We start from the raw sequence: 22,239 nt of genomic DNA on the forward strand, positions 1-22,239 counted from the left end.
ATAGCACATCTTACATTCTTTTTCTTTGGCTTTTAGCATTCTTGGCACGCTAACATTAATCCTGCAGTATATTTAAAATTGAGGCAATATTAAACTTAGGAAGGAGAAGAACCTCTTTTATCAGAAATAATCTTCTTCCCCTCTACAGTTTTCACATCAAATCTTTACTAGTTTCTCTTCTTCCTTTGGTGACCACACCTTTGGAGAAACAAAAGACAAAACTTCCATCCCATTCCCTTGGGCGGACACTTAGAAATGAGGTAATTCTGAGTCATTGAGAATCTTGTTGACTAAATAACATTAACTTTTCTTCAATTCCTTGAGCCTCAGTTTTCTTATCTTTCTAATGGGGAGAATACTCAACTAATCCCCAGCTTATTAACTTTCAAAGGTTAAAAGCTCTTTATAAATGTGAAAAGGTAATAGTCTTAATGTCTCCATGAGGGTATCTAAGTGGGGTTCTGAATCTTGATTCCTGGACTCAACCTAAAAACTGCTGGTGAGCTGCCAGGCTATAAGGCACTGAGACTCCTCTCTCCCCTATGGTTTGCATGCAAATTCAAGCTTTTTCCTCTAGGTAAAAGGACATACATGCTTGAATATGTTTCCTCTTGTAGAATTTTGCCCTATTTTTTTGCTGAAGAGAGAGGAGGAGAAGGAAGAAGAAAGAGAAGAAGGAGGAAGAAGGAAGAGTAAGGAGAAAGAGAAGGAAGAGGAGGGAGGAGGGAGGAGGAGGAGGAGGAAGGAGGACAAAGGAGGAGGAGAAGAAAAGAGAAGGAGGAGGAGAAGGAGAAAGAGGAGGAATTAGAGAAGGAGGAGGAGAAGGAAGAAGAGGAAGGAGAAGAAAGAAAGAAGGAAGAGAGGAGGAGGAAAGGAGAAAGAAAATAAGAAAAAGGAGGAGGAGGGAGAGAGAGGATGAGGAGAGAAGAGAAGAGAGAAGAGATCTGACAGTAAAACAGACTATTTATCCAACCTGTAAGAAATTAATCAGATCCAGAACGATTCAGTACTTGTGATTTGGGGTTCAACTACCAAGTTTGCAATATCAAGCACTTTATTTAGGGCTCAATTTCTTCCTCTATAAAATGAAAAATTTAGACTAAATGATTTTTCTAAGTCACTCCTAATTCTGACTTTTTATTATTCTAAAAATATATGTGTAGGGGCAGCTAGATGGTGCAGTGAATAGAGCACCAACCCTGAAGTCAGGAGGACCTGAGTTCAAATCTGTCTTTAAGACACAACACTTCCTAGCTGTGTGACCCTGGGCAAGTCACTGAACCCCAATTGTCTCAGAAAAAAAAAGTGTGTGTGTGTGTGTGTGTGTGTGTGTGTATTTGATGCAATGGAAAAACCCAACAATCACAGTTTTAATATTTGGTCACCAAAAGTTCATTAAATACTTCATATCCATTACATCTTGTACTCCTGTATCCCATTGGCATTAGGGAAATATTACATAGCCTACAATAGTAGGTGATTAGTATAGGATTCTAAAAATATACTTCTAAAACCTAGATCTTACCAAATCCATAATGATTTTGATAGGACCTGCCACTTTGAAGACTAAATGGAATTGTAGATAAAGAGAAAACACTCTTCATCCATTTCCCCAGAAAGGAAATTGACCAGTGGAGAAGGGAATGGAGTTTTCCATTATTCTGCAGGTTTCTTTCCCACTTCAATCCCTATAGTTACTTGGTACTCTTTTCTTTTTTTCTTCTTTTAGAAAAACTAGAAGCATAGAAGTCAAAGGAAATGTTGGCAGATGATACAATGTGAATCTTACTATAGAATAATTCTTCAAAAATTATAGTGTAAAAGCAGATTAGTGATATGCTTAATCTTTAACATGTAATTCAAGTTGACAAATTGATCAAAATGAATTTAAACTTCATAAAATATTTATCTAGTCTCATAGAAGTCTTATTCTAACTTCTCTCCATCTTTTAACAAATTATATACAAAATCAGTGCAAATTAAGACATTTCTCCCACTTAAATATCTCCCACCACACCAGCTTACTCACGAATCCAATATGAATGCCATAGCATTTTATCAGAAGTACTGTGCCACTTTTCAGTGGTAACATAGTTAAAACATAATCACATTATCTTACACATTTAAAAAGCTCATAGGCTGGATCATGTTTCTTTTTTTGATAATTCTGGCTCTGGAGACTGATACAGAGCAAGTGAGAAGTAAATGATATTAAGGAGACTGAAGATGATGCACAGACATATTGCCCCAGCTGTTTGAGAGAAAGAAGGAAGTATTGAAGTAGCTAGGAGCCAGTCTTTTCTCAATGTCATGTCCAGAAATATGGCTTCCATCTGTAAGTGAGTTGCTAAGATGACACACACATGAAAAAGCTGGTGACTGTGACCTACAATAAAGAAACCAACAAAATTTCAGCAAGCAACACTATTTTTCTAAAAGATCTTTAACAACTCCATTTGGGGGTCTCAGAATTTGGCCATAAATTGCCAATTGACAGCCAAAGCCTTGTAATCTGGATCTAGTACTTTAGTGCACAAAATTTTTCTGCTCCATAGTCAACCATATTTTCCATTGGAATTTCATCCAGGGTCTTGGCATTGGCCAGTCATTTCAACATAATTTAAATGTTCTGAATTTTAAGTTATTTAACTTTGTTATTCCTAATAAACCTAATAAACAGAAATAGAAGGAACAGGAAATTAAAGAAGTGCAATTTTCAAGATACAGGTCTTATAACACAGGTCATTAGTTACACTTTCAAAGGACAGCTAAGAACATAGCTTTAAGGTGAAGCTGTCAGTCACCCCTGCTTGGAGAGAAGAGGAGAAGGTATTAGAATACCAGGAGCAAAGAGGAAAAAGTTGTGGGAATGGGTATATTGTGTCATCTTTTTTAAAAAGATTTTTAAAAAGAACTAGTAAACCAAACCAATCCTTCTATCTGCCCAGTTAATTAATAATTTTATTTTCTTTATTTCCTATTCAGCAAAAGCAGTCATAAATAGAGCAGTGGTGAAATGAAGAGTTATAATTACTAACTTGGAAATCTAAACCTTATCTTTCAATGCAGAGAAAGCTCTAGTTTCTAGATTAGGAACTCCACATTTAGTACTTCTAACCTATACCAGATCAAATGGTTGTCCAAACAAAATGCCTATGGAAAAAAACTTACCCTGTGCCTACTCTTGTCTAACTAATAAATGAATGGCTTGTTATTATTGTCCTGTGTTTAAAGCCCTGGTGGTTTTTCCCCCGTAACAGAGAGTAATGATTCTTACTGTATTAGCAGAACTGAACAGGGGAAAATAGCTTCGTTCATCCTGTCCATCTACTTGTTGGGTATAATCCAATGCTATCACAACTGTCATAAAGTAGCATGAAAGAGGCAATCAATATTTGACATATCTGAACTATGATTATATTATGATAAGTAATTACAACTTTATAGGCCCTAATAGTGACAATCTCAGCATTAACAAAAACATTATCTGTGTAGAATGAAAAGCAACAAGCTGATAAGTACTCTGAAGAAAGTGGCTGTAGAAAAGGAAATCTCCTGTTTTCTAGATGCATGTTTTTTAAAGTGTGAAAAGTCTCCAGATATCTTCTTTATGTATCTGGAGTGAGAGAGTAAAGTACATGTAGGAGGAATAAAATTCTTTCCAAAATCCTTTCTCTGTTCAATACCAATAGGGAAGTGGCATAAATTCTTAAGTGAATAAATATGTTACTAATAAAATATCCAAGAGTTGGCCTTTATGAGGTAAAGGTCTGTCTCTCCATTAGTCCCTGTGCCTTCCTCCCTTCCTGCTTTCATAAATAAAGATGGCTTATTTATGATGATGGGCTTCTCCTCTGCTTCACTATCTTTTTTTTTTTGGCTGAGGCATTTGGGATTAAGTAACTTGCCCAGGGTCACACAGGAAGTGTTAAGTGTCTGAGGCTAGATTTGAACACAGGTCTTCCTGACTTCAGGGCTGGTGCTCTATCCACTGTGCCACCTAGCTGCCCCATATTTAAAATTTATAAAGCACTTTTCATCACAGAAACATCATGGAATAGATATCATCCCATTTTTTCAGATGAGGAAAGCTGAGGTCCAGAGTTTATTTCAGCATTTTATTAATTCTTATTTTTATTCTATGTCAGGTCACATTTATAGCTGGGCTAATTTGTGCTGCCTCAGTGTTACCTAATTTTTATTTCAGCCAACATAGAAATCCTTGCCTTTGAAAGCCCAGCCTTCTCCTACTCTATCCCATATAATCCCTAGTAGGCCATTATTCAGGGAGACAGCAATGTGAAGAAGGAAGTAGCTCCTACCAACTGGTGCTACACATACACACACAGTGCCAAGATTCTTAGACCTACAATTAGTTTTAATTTCTTCTACTACTACTACTACTACTATTACTACTACTACTACTACTACTACTACTTTAACATCTACTACTACTACTAGCTAACATTTATGTAGTACTTACCTCATGACAGGCACTTAAAACTATCTTATTTGATCTTCACAACAACTCTGGGAGACGTGTTATTATCCTCATTTTATCCTCAGGAAACTGAGGCAAATGGAAGTGTTAAATGTATCTGGACTACAAATGTATCTGAACTTCCTGACTCCAGGCCCAATGCTTTGCCTGTACTACCTAACCACCTAGATCCCAAAGATCACCAGAGTACCCCTCCTCACTTCCATATACTCCCTTACGATGTGGCTCTATGACCTTCGGGGTTGCCCACTTGTTATTCTTACATTAAAATGTTTTCTGGAGAAAGCAATGTTGCCTACTCATGACTCCACAGTCTCTACACTAAAGACTGCCCTGGCTATTCACATCTTGTCCTGTACCTTTTAGTCTTTCCTAATATTGTCTTGTGTCCAGAGACTTTGGGGACCAGAAAACTTGGAATATCAGCACAAGGCAACAGCCCAAAGTCATCATTCTTGAAGTGTTATTTCTCTTCCCCAATCATAATGTACTCTTTAATAGACACATGCATTAACTTCTAGAATATTTCAATCCTTCTCAAAGAGAGAAGGAGAGTTAAAAATTCCTGTTTCCCACTACTTACCTATGTAGTCAAAGAGTCCAGGGGCAAGCCTCTCAGGTAAGTGTGCAGCATAGAGAAAACAAGCCAAGATGGCAATAACCGTGTGCTTCTGGTGATAGGGGTTTGCAGCCTCCCCAGAAATCTCTTCTGATGATGAGAATAGCTGTGGATATTTAAAAGAAACGTCATACCTAGATATTGTTCATAAGTAAGATGAGTGACTGGAGAAGAAGGGGTAAGGGAGGGATGATAGCCTTCGTTTCTACTTACACCACAGATTCACAATAACTCTGAAATCCTTATATACCACGGTGCATACATATATACATATACTAGCCACTAATACTGTTATCTCATTGTATATGTGGCTTTCAACTTTGAAACTAAGGAGATCTGTAGACAAACTGCTGAAACTGATAAGGATTCTTATACAAAGTGAGTTTGAAGCAAATGGTAGTGGCAGCATTTAGTTTTAGATTTACTCATGTCCAACTCTTTGTAGCTCTATTTGGGATTTTCTTGGAGTGGTTTGCCATTTCCTTCTCCAGTTCATTTTACAGAGGAAGAAACTGAAACAAACAGGTTTATGTTATTTATGCACACAGGTTTACATGATTTTATACACAGCTGGTAAGTCTCTGAGGCTGGATTTGCACTCAGATCTTTGTAAATCTAGATCTAGCACTCTTCCCCACTGTATCACCTCCCTGCCATATTTAGTGTATCGTGGACATATAAGAACATCTTCATTTAACTGTTCAAATATTACATATTCTATTCATGTTAAAAAATAAAAACTAAATACTAACCCAACATCTAGAAGCAGAAAACTCTATTACTAGACCTTTGAGCACATCTTCATAAGGATAATTTGTAAGTACTTAAAGTACTACCAAAATCAGATTTCAATTATGCTCAGTATTGTCCTAGGCTAGGATAATATTATTTTTATTTTATTGTACTCTAATTCTTTGAATTGGCAATATATGTGGAGCATAATCTATAAAACAAAAATATATTTGACTAACCATTGTACTCCTGGGTCATTGTGAATAAAGTTTATATTTTTAAAATATAACTAGATGACACCCAATTTTACACAAAATGATGTCCTATTTGTTGTTGTTGCAACCTTATTTTCTCAGATAGATTAGAAGCACTAAATAGGAATACTAGAACAGGCATTTTGTCATACTGTTATTCCCACATCTCCTATAGCGCTGAGCATAACCCTGGGCAAATTGTCAGTACCTTCCCTTTCTTCCATTTTGCCAAGTTTCCCTCTCACAACAGTCTGTTATGCTCACAGAATCAATTGTTATCTTTCAAATAGCCATATATATTCCTGCCTCTAAGGCTTTTTCATGCTATTCCTCTTGCTTAGAATATCCTCCCTCTTAGTCTCAGCTTATTTAAAATGGCCCTCATCCTTCAAGATCCAATTAGAGTTTCAACCATCCAATCCATCGTGGTTTCTTGCTCAAATCATGACTTCTTTACTGTCTATAACGCTCATGTGGCACTCAGTTCATATACTTGTATTGTTAATTATCTTCTTCTGTATGTCTGTCCAATTTAAAGATACAATGTGTAATTAATACATCTTTGTTTCCTCTCCAATGCCTTACACTGTCAACATCTCTGTAAATATTTGTTGATTGAGTAAATCTTATTAGGGGGCTTATATAAAAACATAACTGAGCCATCATACCCTGCAAATGATGGGGACAGTGTCCCAGGCATAGGGATATGCAAAGGCCAGGATACGTAATATCTTACAGAGCCTGGGCTTCTGGATTTCGAGAAACCTGGAGAAGATTAGAAGAAAGGAAGCAGAGAGAAAAAACATTTTCAGGAAAAATGTCAAAATACATTAGGGTCATAGATATATTAAAGCGGTTTTATATAAATGTTTCCATTTACATGCAAACTTTAACACCCTCATTTTCACTTTGACAAAAGTGACTCCATCTCAGTACTACCAAATGAAAAAAAATAAATAAAAGGTGTCCCAATCACTTGACAAGAAACAAATGAAACAAGATTGAAGGGGAGACCAGCCAAGTCACAGAGAAATGATGAGAGGGAAAAAGACACAGAGGGTCATGTCATTCAATTTCCAAAGAGCCTTTTAAAATTCAAATAAGACATGAAATACAATGGCCATATGTTCACTAGCAGAAGGGAGGGGGGAGGCTGAGTGAAACAGGTCAGTTAACATTGTTCTTTTGCCTTCTCTATATTTCTATGACGGTTATGATGTACTGTAATCAGTCAGCACCTCATCAGGCTATCACCATTAAGCTCAGTGGCTCAATTAGGCATTTAATTACTTTGGGAGGATTTTTGAAATATTTAATACATCTTCAGCCCAAGTCTTAAGGAGAGTGAATTAATATGAATCCATTATTTCTTCCCCCCTATTCCCTCCAAATCTTAAGATAAACGGAACGTTAAAATAAATGATGATGATGACCAAAAGGGAAAGCAAGACAAAAGCAAGGCACAGTTAACAATACTGCACACAGAAATAGGCTGCATTCCTGAAGCTTGAATAAATGAGTTGATAGCACAGAGCAACTGTCCAGAGAGGACACGAGGGCAATTATGAGTAATAAAATGGGTTGTTGTAGCAAGGTGGACACCAAAGTATCTGTTGGTAAGCCTGTCTGCAGAGTTGTGCTGACCAGCTCTTATGGTAACCTCACAAATTCAAATGAAGCTAACAGATTCAGAATGTTAGAGACAAACAGAAAACCCTACTCTTGGATATGCTATATCTAATAATTTATCAGTGCCTTGTTGCTGCCTAAAGAGTTGGAAAGACAAGACTATCTGATGGAAATGGGGAAATTCTCAGATTTATTAAGTGCCTAACTGAAAAACAAAGCATTCTTGGTCCTCTCAATACTAGGAAAAAATTTTGTATCCATCTATATTTAGGGTCCTGTTCCCACTCCTGCACTTTTGTCCCTATGTTCTACCACTTTTATTCTCTTTACAAGCCTAAAAATTTCTTTTCTATCAAGCAAATTTTCAAACAGTTGTTTGAGAAGTTATTTTCAAAATTCATGTTTATGTGTCCCTTTTGCAACTCTCAAAGTATTTTTCAAAACATTCAATTCTTTGATCTTGTGAGGATTACTCCCATTTTACAAACCAGGAAAAATAAGGGTCAAAACAATTCCTAGTTATCCAACTTTATATGTCTAGTTAAAGTTCCAGGGCTGAGATGAGAGCCAAGATTTTTTGACTTATACTTCCATATTTTTTTTAAATATATCAGAGTGTGAGTTTGAAAAGACTAGGATAAATGACTTGCCACAAATAACTATAAGTATTATGTTGCAGAACCAGTATTAGAACCTTCATCCTCTCATTTTAAATACAAGGCTTTTATCAGTACATCATAACTTTATATCCCACTAATTGTAATTGTAATTGTAAGCATTATAAAAGAAGAGGAAAAAAATAGAAAGGAAGAAGAATAAGAGGAGGGGGAGTGTTGATAATTCATAAAAGCTAAAGTCAAAATCCCAAAATTTTTTAAAAAATTACTATACATTTGGCCTGAAACTTCAGGATAACAAGCTTTACTGAAGAATGGGAAATAATGGGAATTCCTAATAGTGAGGAAATTATCCTTATAATCTAAATCATTAAATTGGTCCTTTTGTCTAATAATCCCAGACATCAGATGAAGAACCACAGTAATTCTAGCTTGTAATTTTAACAACACTTCATGAAATCCTGATGACATCTTTTAACTCACTAGTCCCTAACCAAAGTATTTTTGTGCCATTTGGAATATCTGGTTCACAAGAATAGCCATCCTCTTTAAAATCCCATTCTGATTTCTTTTCATGCTAGAGAGGCAATCCTTGGTCTTTGAAGATTATGTCTGCAGAAAGTAAAACCCTAATGTTAGGATTTTAGCAAGGCTTAATGATAGGCTTCATATCTATTATCAGAGGTTCAGATACATAAAGTGAAGAAATTCCCAATAGACTATGTTCAGCCATTAGCTCTCAATAGAACATCTAACAAGTTGTGCTCTGATAAGTCATAGATTATATATAAGTACAATAATTGGTAGTATCCTAGAACTGAAAAGGACTTCAGAGATAATCTAGTCCAACTAATGGCTAAACAAGAATTCATGCCTTCTACAATAAACACCACAGATGTGCTGTCATTGCTTTGAAGACCCCTAAAGAAGAGAAATCCACTGGATCTCCAGTGGCAAGTCATTCCACTTTGGGCTATCTAATTGTGGGGATATTTTTCCTTACATCAAGTTTAAGACAGATTCATTAAAATTGCTACTAATTGCTCATAGATTCTGTCCTTTGGAGCCAAGTGGGGAAAATAAAGTCTCATCAATATGGCAATCCTTTAACTATATGAAGAGAAATATTCCCTTCTCCAGGAAGAAATTAGGTGACCCAGTCGATAGAGCACTGAGCCTGGAGTCAGGAAGATCTAATTCAAATTCATCCTCAGATATTAGCAATGTAACGTTAGGCAAATCAGCAAACCTCTGCCTCAGTTTCCTCACCTGTAAAGTGGAAATAATAATAGTACCTACTTATTTAGAATATCAAATATTTGTAAAGCTTTTAACATAGTGCCTGCCAAATAGTTAGTACTTAACAGATACTTGTTCCTATTTCATCCTTTCCTCCTAGACACAATGGGGGATCATCAAAATCATATGTACTCTTTTGGGTATAACCATTCAAGCAGTTTCCTAACCAGTTTCAAATTATGCTATCCTCTTGCCCCATGTTCTTCATCTTTTCCACACAAAGATGTGGTCAGATGCTTTGCTATATCTTTAGATAAACTCTCAATATTCAGCTGAATCTGTTAAGTCATCAATTTACCTTAGGTCAGATCATCACCCATCCATGACACCTGTTCATCCTATGAAATTCAGTCATGTCCTCCAAAAGTTCACCAAACTGTCTTACAAGGTACTAGAGGTCTCCCTTACTAGAAGGCTTCCCTTGACATCAATAAGGGACCAGTGGAACACTTGTTATCCCTCACTCTTGCCATGTGGCCAGTCCATGTCCTTATCATTTTTATACTTGTATTTCCAGTGCCTAGCATAATGCTGACATATTGTATCAATACTTGATTGACCAAATGACCATACATGTCCTTGACAAAATCTTTTATTCCTTTCTTCAAGGCTTCTCATTGGTTACATGTTGCAGGCTGTTCATATTCTCCATGCATTCTTCTGTAATCCTCCATGTAATATTCATTTTTAATTCTCTGGAGACTTTTATATTTCATGCCTTTGATATTCTACTGCCATATGGCAACACTGATAGATGTTAATTTTAAAAAGATGGGCCTTTATTTTGTTATTTTGCAATCCAGTCTTCTTGTTTAATTTTGGGCCCAACTTATCCATCTGTACTGTCTATTCCAGATGTTTATGTGTACATATTGACAGACAAGTTCTATAGTTTATTCATTCAAGTGTTTATCATGAGCTAGACAACAATCAATAAAAGGCAATAAAATCCAAGTGTAAAATTCTTCTGCTTGCTCTTTTCTATATGATCAGGTCTCAACCTTTTGAATGCCCAAGAATCTCCTCCATGAGGCTTAATGCAACCAGCACAATGCCATACACAAACAAGCAAAACTAAAGAACCTCACCATTCACCAAAAATATCTCTTCAATTTGGATTCAAATATTTTTTTATAGATCTCTTTTCCATTTTAGTCCTATTAATTGTCCTGTTTTCATACTTGAAACACAGAAGATGATACTGGTAATGTATAACTAAAAAATTATAATGTTCTAGAAACCTTTTCAGGAGTTACTAGATATTTTTATAGCATCTCTAATTTTACAAAGTATTTTTTCCAGCAAACTCTGTGAATATAAATATTCTTATTGCAATTTTACAGATGAAAAAGTTGAATCTCATAAAGGATGATTTTCTAGGATTATGGGGTAATAAATGTTGGTACACGATATAGAATCATAAATCTTTAGCTAAAAGGAGTCTCAGAAGCTGCCTGGTCTAACTTCATTTTTACAGATGAATAAACTGAGATCCAGGGAAGTTACATGATTTGCCCTAGATCCTCTGACTCCTGTCATTGTACCATGTCTACCATGGTAACTAAAGAACATAGATCTAGGTCGATTATATTGCCAAGATCATTTTTTATACTCTTTAATGCAGATTATTTCCTGGGAAGCAATGCTGCTTCTGTCATCCCTGAAGAGGGATGGATGTCTTTCATCAGCCTCATGTTTAAGAAAATATTAATCAGTTAATGTTTACAAACTACCACAAAAGTCAGTCATATGACATTTAATGGATTCAAATTGGATTATATTATTTTGAAACCTGACTAGCATTAGATTCTGAAATACTTGCCATTAGATTTGCTAACTCATGGTAGATTCATAAAACTATATTTGGCACATAGAAGTCATGAATGTCAGAATTTGAGGAGATCTTAGTCATCTAGGTGAATCCACTCATTTTACAGATGAAGAAACTGGAATCCAGAGAGGTGACTTTGCCTATCATCATGCTAGTTAATGAGACTAGAACACAGATCTCCTAATTCCTAGTTCAATACTTTTTCTTCTGTGCTAGAATCTCAGACTTAGAAAGGACCATCAAAACCATCTAGTTCAATCTATATCTAATCAGCAATTCCCTCTACAGTATTCTTCCAAGTGGTTATTTAGCATTCTCATTCACGGTCAGTTAGTAAGTGTGTAAAGGCCAAAGGGAATCATCTGACTCAGGTCTTATGCTCTTTCTACTGTGCCACCTGGCTGCCCCAAAGAGCTATATCTTGCCACTGGACCTAGATGGCTCTGGAGAATAGAATGAGGCTCTTGATTTTGAACAGCCCTACTTCATTTAAATCCAATTTACTTGCAAGTCATTAGCATCCTGATGTCATTGGTCCTCTTTGAGAACAAAAAACAATAATTTAGCATTCACTTTAAAGGAGGAACCATTACCCAAAGATTTTTTTTTAACCCATTTGACTTTTAGACATTTCTAACAATTAGGTTTTCCTTACATGGAACTAAAATTTGCCTCAGCAAACTTCATCAACCAATTCCAGTTGACTCCAGTTAGGACCAAGTAGAATAAATCTATCCTTGTTCCATGTGGCAGTCCTCTGTAAAGAGAACTATCATAGCTGTACCCCAATTTTCTCTAACTTAAACAACATCCACATTTCCTTCAGCTGATCTTGTTAAAGTTTTTTTTTTCATCATCCTGATTACCTACTGCCTCTGTCAGGTGGGACCCACATGACACTAAATTCTGCACCTTCTACATTGGGAAAATAATTCAATGTTGATAATCTCTCCTCTGTCACCTAAACCAAAACACATTTTTCATTGCTTTCAAGCATAGTTAACCTAACTAATAACTAGAAATCTACTCTATTTTCTTCCCTTGCCCTGCCATAACTCATATTTTCAAGGTGACAAAATCATAAAATCAGTCAGGAAAAAAAAAGCTCTTATGTTATTTTCATTGGTCCCTGCCCCTTCACTGCTGGAATAGAATGGTGACTTGGCCACTTACACAGAAAGAAAGAGCTCTGGTGGCCATTCACAAAACTATGGATTTCCTGGGATTTTAATATTGCGCCCGTTGTGGAAGGTAGCCTCGATTAAGTGCTTCTGATGGTCTTCAGCTGCAAAGCTGAACCTAAAAGGAAAGAAAAAGAGGAAAGAGACAGCAATAGAAGAAAGAAGGAGGAGAAGTAGAAGCTGGACAGAGAAAAATACTAAATAACTGCATTGCAAATCTCAAAGAAATCACTTCTGTCTCCTTCCAGAGGAGGTAGGGAAGAGTTAGAATGATCAAGACAGGGCCTGGGAGGGGAGACAGGAGTCTCTCTTTACAACCTGTTTTGTCATCAGAAAACATCAGACCTGAAAGAGACACTAAGAACCATCTATTTCAGCCTCCTTGTTTATAGAAGCAGCTGGGGCTCTAATTTTAGCAAAGTAGCAAAATGTCTAAGGGCTGGTTTCAGGACAGCAAAATAACTCTATGAGACTGGTAATCTAAAGAAACACAGAATTCCCCCCTCCCTAAAAAAAAAAAAGAAAAGAAAACTTCTCTTTGTACTCAAGAAAGTATAGAGGAGTTCCAAAAAGTCAGTTTTACCTTTAGGAATCCCATTGTTAAATTAAGCTGTGGGGAAAATCTTATGACAGTGAACTCCATCTTGTTATAATGGAATTTTAGAATATGAAATCACACTCCTTGAAATATGTGGGTCACTAAATCTTTGGGGGAAAAAAACAACACAACCTTTTTGTCCCTTGGAGATCTTTGTTGTTTACTGATAGCATTTCCTTTTAATTAATGCTATTCTAAGGACGGGAGCTACATAAAGAGATTTTTTTTTTTCAGTTTCCAGCAGATAGCTTATAGGAAAAATGCTTTGTTGCTTTCATTAACAATAATGTACCCTATAAAACATTTTTTTTTCCTGGCCCCAGTCCATGTAGCATTCATACTCTATAAAAGACAGAATTGTAAATCATAACTTTAGAGTTGGAAGAGATGGTCAATGTTATTTAATCCAAATCCTTTTACAGGATCAGAAAACAAAGGCCTAGAGAAATTAAGAATCTTTTTCAAAGTCCCAGAGTCATAACAAGCTTTGAAATTAGGTCCTCTGACTCCAAACCCAGCACTCTTACCATCACCTTTCATGCCTTTTGCACTATTAGTGCTCTGTTATCTAAAAGAGGAAGAAAAGCTGAGCTTGATAATTAGTTCTTTAAGTTGGATTTTTTTTGGGAGGGAGAGGGGGAATCCATCTTTAAACAGAAATTTTTTAACTTTTTTTGACCTCATTAGCCTCTAAAAACATCCAAGTCACCCACTAAAACAAAATAATACACCCTCAAAACAGAAAATAATTGAGTTAAAGAAGGAAAATGGTTAAGAATGTGGGGCAGCTAAGTGGTACAGTGGATAGAGCACCAGTCCTGAAGTCAGGAGGGTCTGAGTTCAAATTTGACCTCAGACACTTAACACTGCCTGGCTGTGTGACCCTAGGCAAGTCACTTAACCCCAAATGCCTCAGCAAAAAAAGAAAAAAAGTGATGAATGTATGAGCCCTTTCTTTCCCTTACTAGCTCCAAAGTTGGTTCTTTTTAGTTAGTCATTTCCTACCAGAGAGGAATAATTTGATTCTCTTTCATTAGAGGACTATAAATTTAAACTTGTAAAAGGATGCTATCACACTTTGAAGATCAGGAAAATGAGGGCTAAAAGTGACTCAGTGATTTGTTAGATATCATATAAAAACTGAGTCACAGAGCTAGGACTAAACTTTAACTATATTTACCATAATAGGATAACTTATCCTTTTTTTTTTTTTGACTTGCTAATAAGTAGACTTTTCATTGTTTAATAATTTTCTTTGTTTTATTCTGAATATAACAAAATGAGTATTTTCATATACATTGTAGAAGAGAAAAAAAGAGGATAAAACATAAAATTTCAATTGTGTACAATTTGCTTATCTTTTAAAATATATAATAAATTCAACATGTACTTTTCAAAGATCTTTGTTTCTGGCCTTCTGTTCAGTCTTTTCTACATATACTTAAAAATACTTTTTCAGTGTGCTTTTCTTTTTTGTTGTGGGGAATGTATCCTATCCCAATCCTTTACCACTCATAAATTGGAAAACAAAATAGAAAGCCTTGTAACATATATACATAGCTAAATCAAAGAAATTCCCATATTAGCTATGTCCAAAGTCCAAAAATACATCAGAGGACTATCACTTTTTTGACAGGAAGTGGATAGCATATTTTATTATCAGTTCTTTGAAATCATGATTGCAAATTGAATTGATCAGAATTCTTAAGTCTTTCAAGGTTGTTTCTCTTTACAATGTTGTTTATTGAAGAAGTTGTTCTAGTTCATATAAGTCTTCCTTATATTTTCAAAAACTTTCCTTTTCATGTTATAATGCAATCTTCTATTATCTATTTATTACCTCACTTGATGGTCTCAGCAGTTCCCATCTCTATGCTGATGATTCTCAAATCTACCCATCCTGCCTCAGTCTCTCTGTTACCCTCCAGTGTTAAATCTCTAGTCATTTTTCAGACATCTTGAACTAGATTTCCAGTATGCTTCTTAATCTACACATGTCCAAAACAAAATTCATTTTCTTTTTTCCCTAAATCTATCCCCCTTTCCTAACTTATTATTCTCTATTTTGCAGAGGGTAACACCATCCTCCTAATCCTACAAGCTAGCAACTCAGGAGTTATTCTCAACACACACACCACCACCACCCAATCTACCATCCAATCTTTTGCCTAAATCTTGATTCCATCTTTGCGACAGCTTTTGAATATGCCCTCCTTTCTCCTCTGACGTTGCTACCACTTTGATGCAGGCCCTTCATCACTTCAGATTCTGATTATTGTGAGAGTCTGCTGGTGGATTTGCCTGCTTCAAAACTCTCCCTACTCTAATATACCCTCCATTCAGCCATTAAAATGTTTTTCCTTAAGTGCAGATCCAATCATGTCTCATATACATACACGGAGAGAGGTAAAGGGACAGAAGGAGAGAGAGAGAGAGAGAGAGAGAGAGAGAGAGAGAGAGAGAGAGAGAGAGAGAGAGAGAGAGAGAGAGTGTGAGTGTGTAAATTCCAATGAGCCCTCTGTCACCTCCAGGATCAAATTCAAAATCTTCTGTTTGACATTCAGAACCCTTCATATTTTTCCAGCCTTCTTACACCTTACTTCCTAACAGGTACTCTTCAAACCAGGGCCACTGATATTCTGACTATTCCATGAATAAGACTATCCATATCTTGACTCCAGGAATTTTGTCTGGATGTCTTCCATGCCTGGTGTACTTTTTAGTTCTATCTACTGCCTTCTCTGATTCCTTAAATTTCAACTAAAATTCCATCTTTTAGAGTAAACCTTTCCCAACTCCTCTTAATTCCAATGCTTTCTCTCCATTAATTATTTCCTATTTATCCTGTATATAACTTGCTTGTAATTTATACTGTGAGCTGAGCTCTTTGAAAGCAGGGACTATCTTTTGCCCTTCTTGTGTCCTTAGTAGGTGCCTATCACAAGTAGGTACTTAATGTTTGATTGATGGATTATATTGATTTATCATAATTTGTTCAATCATTCCCCAACTGAAGGGTTTTTTCCCCTTCATTTTTAGTATTCTTCTATAACAAAAAGAGCTACTATATTCTTGAATATATGTGTCTTTTTCTTCTTTGATCCCTATGAGGTAAGTGTTATCACTTATCAAAGGATAAGCATAGTTGAGTGACTTTGGGGGCATAGCTCTGAATTATTTTTTACAGTGATTGGACTAATTTACAATTCTAACACTATGTTGTGCGCATTTTCCCACAGATCCCTCCAATTAATGCATTTTCCTGCTATGAAATGAAACCTGAAAGTTGCATCTCTCTGTTAGTGATTTAGGGTGGTTTTAAGATACTGAGTTTTTGTTTTTTGTTTTTTGTTTTTTTAAATAACTTGGACTTCTTCCTTTGAAAACTGGCAAGATTTTAATAATTTGAAGAAGAAAAAAATGATACTATCTTCATCTTCCCTGAAAGGAATAGAAAATTGTATCTCAAACTACTGTTGACCACTCTGTAAATTGAAAGCTGAGCAATTGTAAGATTGGAAGAGGAAGGCCATATGAAAGGGTAAAGCTGAGTAAAGTCTTTGACAAACATTGGAACCTAAGTATATTAGAGCTGGAAGGGATCTGAGTCCTCTAAGCTTTTACAGGATAAGCTGGAGTGGGTCACTGAATCTCTCTCTGTCTCAGTTCCCTCCTCTACAAGATGAGGACTCGGTGGCTCTGTCAGAGTCCACTGACTTCTAATCCTACTATTCTTTTCACCAATATACCTTTCATGGGCTTTACTTGATATTCTCTTTCAGTTCCAGAAAAAAAAAAAGAAGAGAAAAAAGGAGAAAATGATAATTTAAAGAGAAGTAAAAGAAATGAGGAAAAACCACGGGCAGTCTAAAACAAAAAATAAGCTCCTTGCTTGAATCCCAAGAATATTCAAATCCTTGAAAGATCACAAAATCATGGTTTTGCAGGCCTATTCTATTTCCCAGCTCTTCTTTGCTGTTACTTTTGGCCCAAATCCCTAAATGGAACAGTCCACTATTTTTCTGAGCCAGTCTGGCTTCTTCTGTTGCTTAAGAGAAAAAAGAAGTAGAGCAATGCAGGTAAACTGAGGCTGCTGGGATGGATCTGCCCAGTATGTAAATAGAACTATTCAATTCCATATGACTTGAAGATATTTATAGAAAACACAGGCTTTCAAGAGAATATCTGGGCTGCACACCAAACCACCTTTGCCAAGCACTGTTTTTGTAAAGATATTGACAGGTCAAATCAAACTCTCCTCAAAAAAAAAAAAGTTTTGACAGCTGAAGGCCAATTGACCCATTTTCTGTTAGAATAAAGATGGAAATAATGCAACCTGGTGATTTGTTGCTGAATTATAAAAAGTCTTCAAAACTTTTTTTTTTTATTTTTGGAAAGTTAAAATTTCATATTATGTAGTTTCAAGGGAAGGTAGTGCTCAGTCATTAACTTAATAAATCAAACCTTCCCCCACTACCTTTTTCCACCTCCATGAAGCACTACTTGAATATCCCCAACCTACAAATGATCTTGTTCTTCTCTGAATTTTGAAAATGATATAGAATATAAAAGGCATTTTAGAAAGAACCTAGTTCAATTTCCTCATTTACAAATGAGGAAACTGAAGCCCAGTTGTATGGTCTGAGGTGGGACTAGAAGCCTGTCTTTCAACTCCCAGTCTCATGTTCCTTGGATTACACTACACTGTGTTGCTCATTTGATATTAATCATGTATTGTTTTGGTGAACATCTCTTATTTGTTAATATTTTTGTTAACCAATTTTTTTGGTATTTTTAATCTTTATAACTAAACTGTAAGCTTCTTGAGGGAAAGTTATGCATTCCCATATCTTAGCTAACATAGCACCTATTTCTATTTAATTTGTATATTTTTACATATCCTTAAGTGACTACAGATTATTTTCTCCCATTAAAACCCTTCCTTGAGGACAGGACTATTTATTTTGTTGGGATGAGAAAATTGATGCTACCCCAAATCCAAAGTGCTTTTCCCAAAGTAGGCACCTTTCTGTGTAAACCTATAAGGTTTAATTTGTTATCTTTATCATGGGTTTATCTAGGGTCACAGAGGTAGTATATACCAGAACCTGAATCTTGCTCTTCTGACTCCAGGGCCCATCCTAGATCCTATCACAGATTCCTAGTGATAGACGAGCCCTGAAAGGTATCTCATCCAGTCCCATCATTTTACAGTGAAGAAAATGAGACACAGAGAAAGTGATTTTTCCCCCTAAGCTCACATGTGATAAAGGATAGCGCTGGGATTTGAAATCGGATCTAGTGACTTCAAATTCAGTATAGGCTGCCAAGTGTAACACTATTTCCACTGCATCAGACTTCCTCTCCCTGGAAAATAAAATTTCATGCTGAAATGTTTTTTTGTTTTAAAGACAGGAAATCCCCCCTTACAATTTTGTACAAAGTCCTATATAGTAATAAGGAGAATGACACACAAATATTCAAATGTGTCTGGGGAGCTCCCTGAGATGGTAACTACACATATAATTAGTCTGTGACTTACTAAATAATTACTAGAGAGTTACCTGAAGAATACCAGAGGTTGATTTGCCCAGGATCACTTAGCTGGTAAATGTCAAAGGCAAGATTTGAAACCAAGTTTTCATGATTCCAAGGCTAGTAGCCTACCTATTATACCCCTGATGCCCCTCATGGTACTGGAGGCAAAAGAAAGGATTCTTGCATGAAATTCCAGAGCTGTGCTGGGCAACTGGATTACTAAGTAGAGAACAGAGCAAGATGGGGCACTGGAAATGAATGGAAGACTAATTCAACTGGGACATTAGCTTGCCATGTTCAAGTTAGGTAGAACTGCTGTTTGACTTTAGACCTATACTCGCCATTATAAACTTTCAGAGGTTTAACTTCTTTATTTTGCAGATAAGGAAACTGAGATCCAGAGAAGTGTCTTCATACTCAAGAACATAGGCAGAAAGGAGGGAAGATGAAATTTAAACTCAAGTCCTCCAGCTCCAAATCTTACTCTACTTTCCCACTTAAGAGTCTCAATATGCCTTATCCTTCATGGTTGTAGTTCCAATTGTACCAATTTAGTCATTCCACAAGAGAGACCTACTATCTGCTTCTCCTTCTTTTGCTCTTTTTTCAAACCACCTGAACAGTTAATGGCTGTAAGGCAACCAATGCCCCCCAGAGAAAAAGGATACTAGGTATACCTGGAGTAGCAGGAAAGTCCGATGCTCAATATGGTATTCAGCACAGCCAGGGATACAAAGTAGTGATGGAAGGTGGTACGAACCAACGTGGCAGGGAATGTGTATGCAGAGTAGGCTATGGCAGAACCTGTTGATGTAAGTAGTTGGATGAGTCCAGTGAAGGAATTATTTTTGGAAAGGGAAAAATTCATATTATGCAACTTCATGGGAAAGTAGCACTCACTAACTTAATGAATCAAATCTTCTTTCCATCTCCATGAAACAGTGCTTGACATCCCCCTAATCTACACTGATGTTTCAATTCTCTGAATTCTAAGAATGATATAGAATGTTAAAGGGATCTTAGAATTTGGATTGGTGGGATCTGATTCCCTACGATTTTTAATAGAGGATATAGAATTCAACGCCACTTGGACATGTCCTACTTATTCCAACCACTCGTGCCTTTTCCACATATTCTTCAGTCTCCTAAAGTGTCTTTCCCCCACTCTTTCACATCCTAGAACACCCATCTGTATTATTCCTAAGTTACTTTTCACACAATGCCTCGTATTACTAATCTTTCCATATACAGTAACTTTCCACCAGTCCCTTGCCTCCAACCTCAATCCCGCTTAACCAAGATTCCTTGAGGGTAATGACCTTTTCATGTACTTCTTTAAACTCCTCATAACACATAGCAGCATACTGCCTTGAACACAGTAATTGCTCAATACATGTTCTTTTAAGGTATATCCCACTTTCCCCTAAAACTTATAGGACCAAGCCACAAGGAACTCTTCTCTTCCTAAATTCACAAAGATGAATCTTCCTGATTCCAAGCCCAGCTGTATCCATTGCATCATCTATCTGCTGATAAACTGAAGTACAACCTTATAAAGGACCATGGGATAATAGATTTGATTTAGGAAGTATCTCCAAAGTCAGCTCGTCCAAGGTTCTTAAGTTGAGGTCTATGAACCTGTTTTTAAAAATATTTTGATAATTGTATTTTAATATACTTCGTTTCTTTGTAATCCTATGTATTTTATTTGATGCATCATGATAACAGGAGCTTCTCCTATGATTTATCAGGCTGCCAAAGAAATCTATGACACAAAAAAGCTCATAATTCCTGGTTCTTATTTGACTGTTGATGCAACAGAGGCATAAGAGTGATATATACACACAAGGTAATGTAGATAGTACCAAATCAGGATTTGAACCCAAGTCAAATCCAGTACACTCTTTATACTATCTGAATGTTTGAAAGTTAGCTTTAGGGCAGGAACTTTTAAAAAGTGTGCAGAGATTGTTACATACACCTGGCAAAGAACTTTGTATATTCTCATTTACTGAAACTTTTATTTCATTTTTTTAAACTTTATTTACTTTACTATTCATTTACTTACGATTAATCTTTTTCTGATATACTACATTCTATTTATGGTAACTTGGGGAACTTTAACAATAGGTGATTTTGCCAGCTTTGCTTCTCAGATACAGATTTTTTCAAAAAAAAAAAACTTTAATCCAGGTTCTGTCCTGTATAACACTGGTATCAAACTCAAATAGAAACCCAATAAAAAAACCCACACACGAACATCATCTGTGTTCTATTGCATTTTTATTTATTTTGTTAAATATTTTCCAAATACATTTAAATCTGCTTTGGGCCTCACTTGGGGGTGTTGAGAGTAGCATTCTGTTCAACACTTCTGCTGTATAGGTCAGTTTGACTATTCTGAGCCAGCTTGGGCTAAGATCCAAGTTATTTTTTGAAGGACTTTCAGTTCCTTAAAATCCCATGTCATGGAGCTGAAAAGTTAAACAGCTTCAGAATTAGAAAGGACTTTGGGGGGTCGTTTAAGTCCAACCCTTTTTTTTTTTTTTAACAATTGAAAAAACTAAGGTCCAGAGAAGGTAATAATTTTTTCCCAAGCTCACATAGGTAGTGAGGGACCCTCAGAAAAGTATCTGTTTTAGACCCTTTGAGCAACTTAGGCATCCTTGCTTGCTAATGGGGACAACAGAAAAGTTGAAACAACTAATTACTTGAGTTAGAGCTAGAAGGGCACTTGGAGATCATCTAGTCCAATCCAACCCCATTCTTTACAGAGAAGGAAACTGAGACTCCAAGAGGTCAAGTGACTTGCCTAAGATGACACTATGGTGGTGAGAAGCAATACCAGGATTACAGACCCAAGTCTTCTCACTTATTACACCAAGCTGTGGAGTGACCACAGACCCCTTGCTTCCACACATGGTGCTCTCTCCAAAACCCTCATAAAATTTCATCCTATCATTCCCTATTCTATGGAAGAATATGAAGTTCTCCCATTTGGATGCTATTTGTAGATTCTCAGGGCTACATTCATTCATTCATCACATCTTTTATCCAGCACCTGCAATGTGCCATTAATGACATAAAAGGGGAGGTTCAATATTTGCTGCTTTAAACCTTGCAAAATGCTTTTCCCAGAAATAACTCTCACCAGGTACGCAATGTATGATCTCTCCATTTTATAGAAGAGGCAGCTGGGATCAGGGATGTGAAATCTTGAAATTAGGTTTTCTTATTCCCACTCCAGGGCTTTTCTCACAGTCCTTGCCCTTATAGTCTCCAATAGGGATGATAATGAGCATATGTGCTTGGTATTACACCAATAAACATAATGCTAAGTTGAGTACAAGGATGCAAGTTAGTTATCCCAGACTGCACCATAAAAAAAAAAAAAAAAAGAGAGAAATATAAAAGAAGACAACACAGGACCAAGAATCAAA

General features: G+C 36.3%; 1 protein-coding gene across 4 annotated transcripts in view; it reads right to left on the reverse strand.

Moving 5' to 3' along the window:
* Window positions 1–2,039: 2,039 nt before the first annotated feature.
* The window catches only part of PAQR5 (progestin and adipoQ receptor family member 5), a 76,459-nt gene continuing 56,259 nt past the window's right edge, over window positions 2,040–22,239 (reverse strand). For all 4 annotated transcript variants that reach the window (XM_003755687.3, XM_031955309.1, XM_031955308.1 and 1 more), the window contains 4 exons: window positions 19,477–19,603; window positions 6,775–6,871; window positions 5,085–5,226; window positions 2,040–2,386 (listed from right to left, as the gene is read on the reverse strand). In XM_003755687.3, the coding sequence (XP_003755735.1) occupies window positions 2,145–2,386; window positions 5,085–5,226; window positions 6,775–6,871; window positions 19,477–19,603 (608 nt within the window). In that variant the 3' untranslated portion in view covers window positions 2,040–2,144. The remainder of the gene's footprint in view (window positions 2,387–5,084; window positions 5,227–6,774; window positions 6,872–19,476; window positions 19,604–22,239) is intronic.

This window comes from Sarcophilus harrisii, chromosome 2, assembly GCF_902635505.1.
Source record: "Sarcophilus harrisii chromosome 2, mSarHar1.11, whole genome shotgun sequence".
Taxonomy (NCBI): Eukaryota; Metazoa; Chordata; class Mammalia; order Dasyuromorphia; family Dasyuridae; genus Sarcophilus; species Sarcophilus harrisii.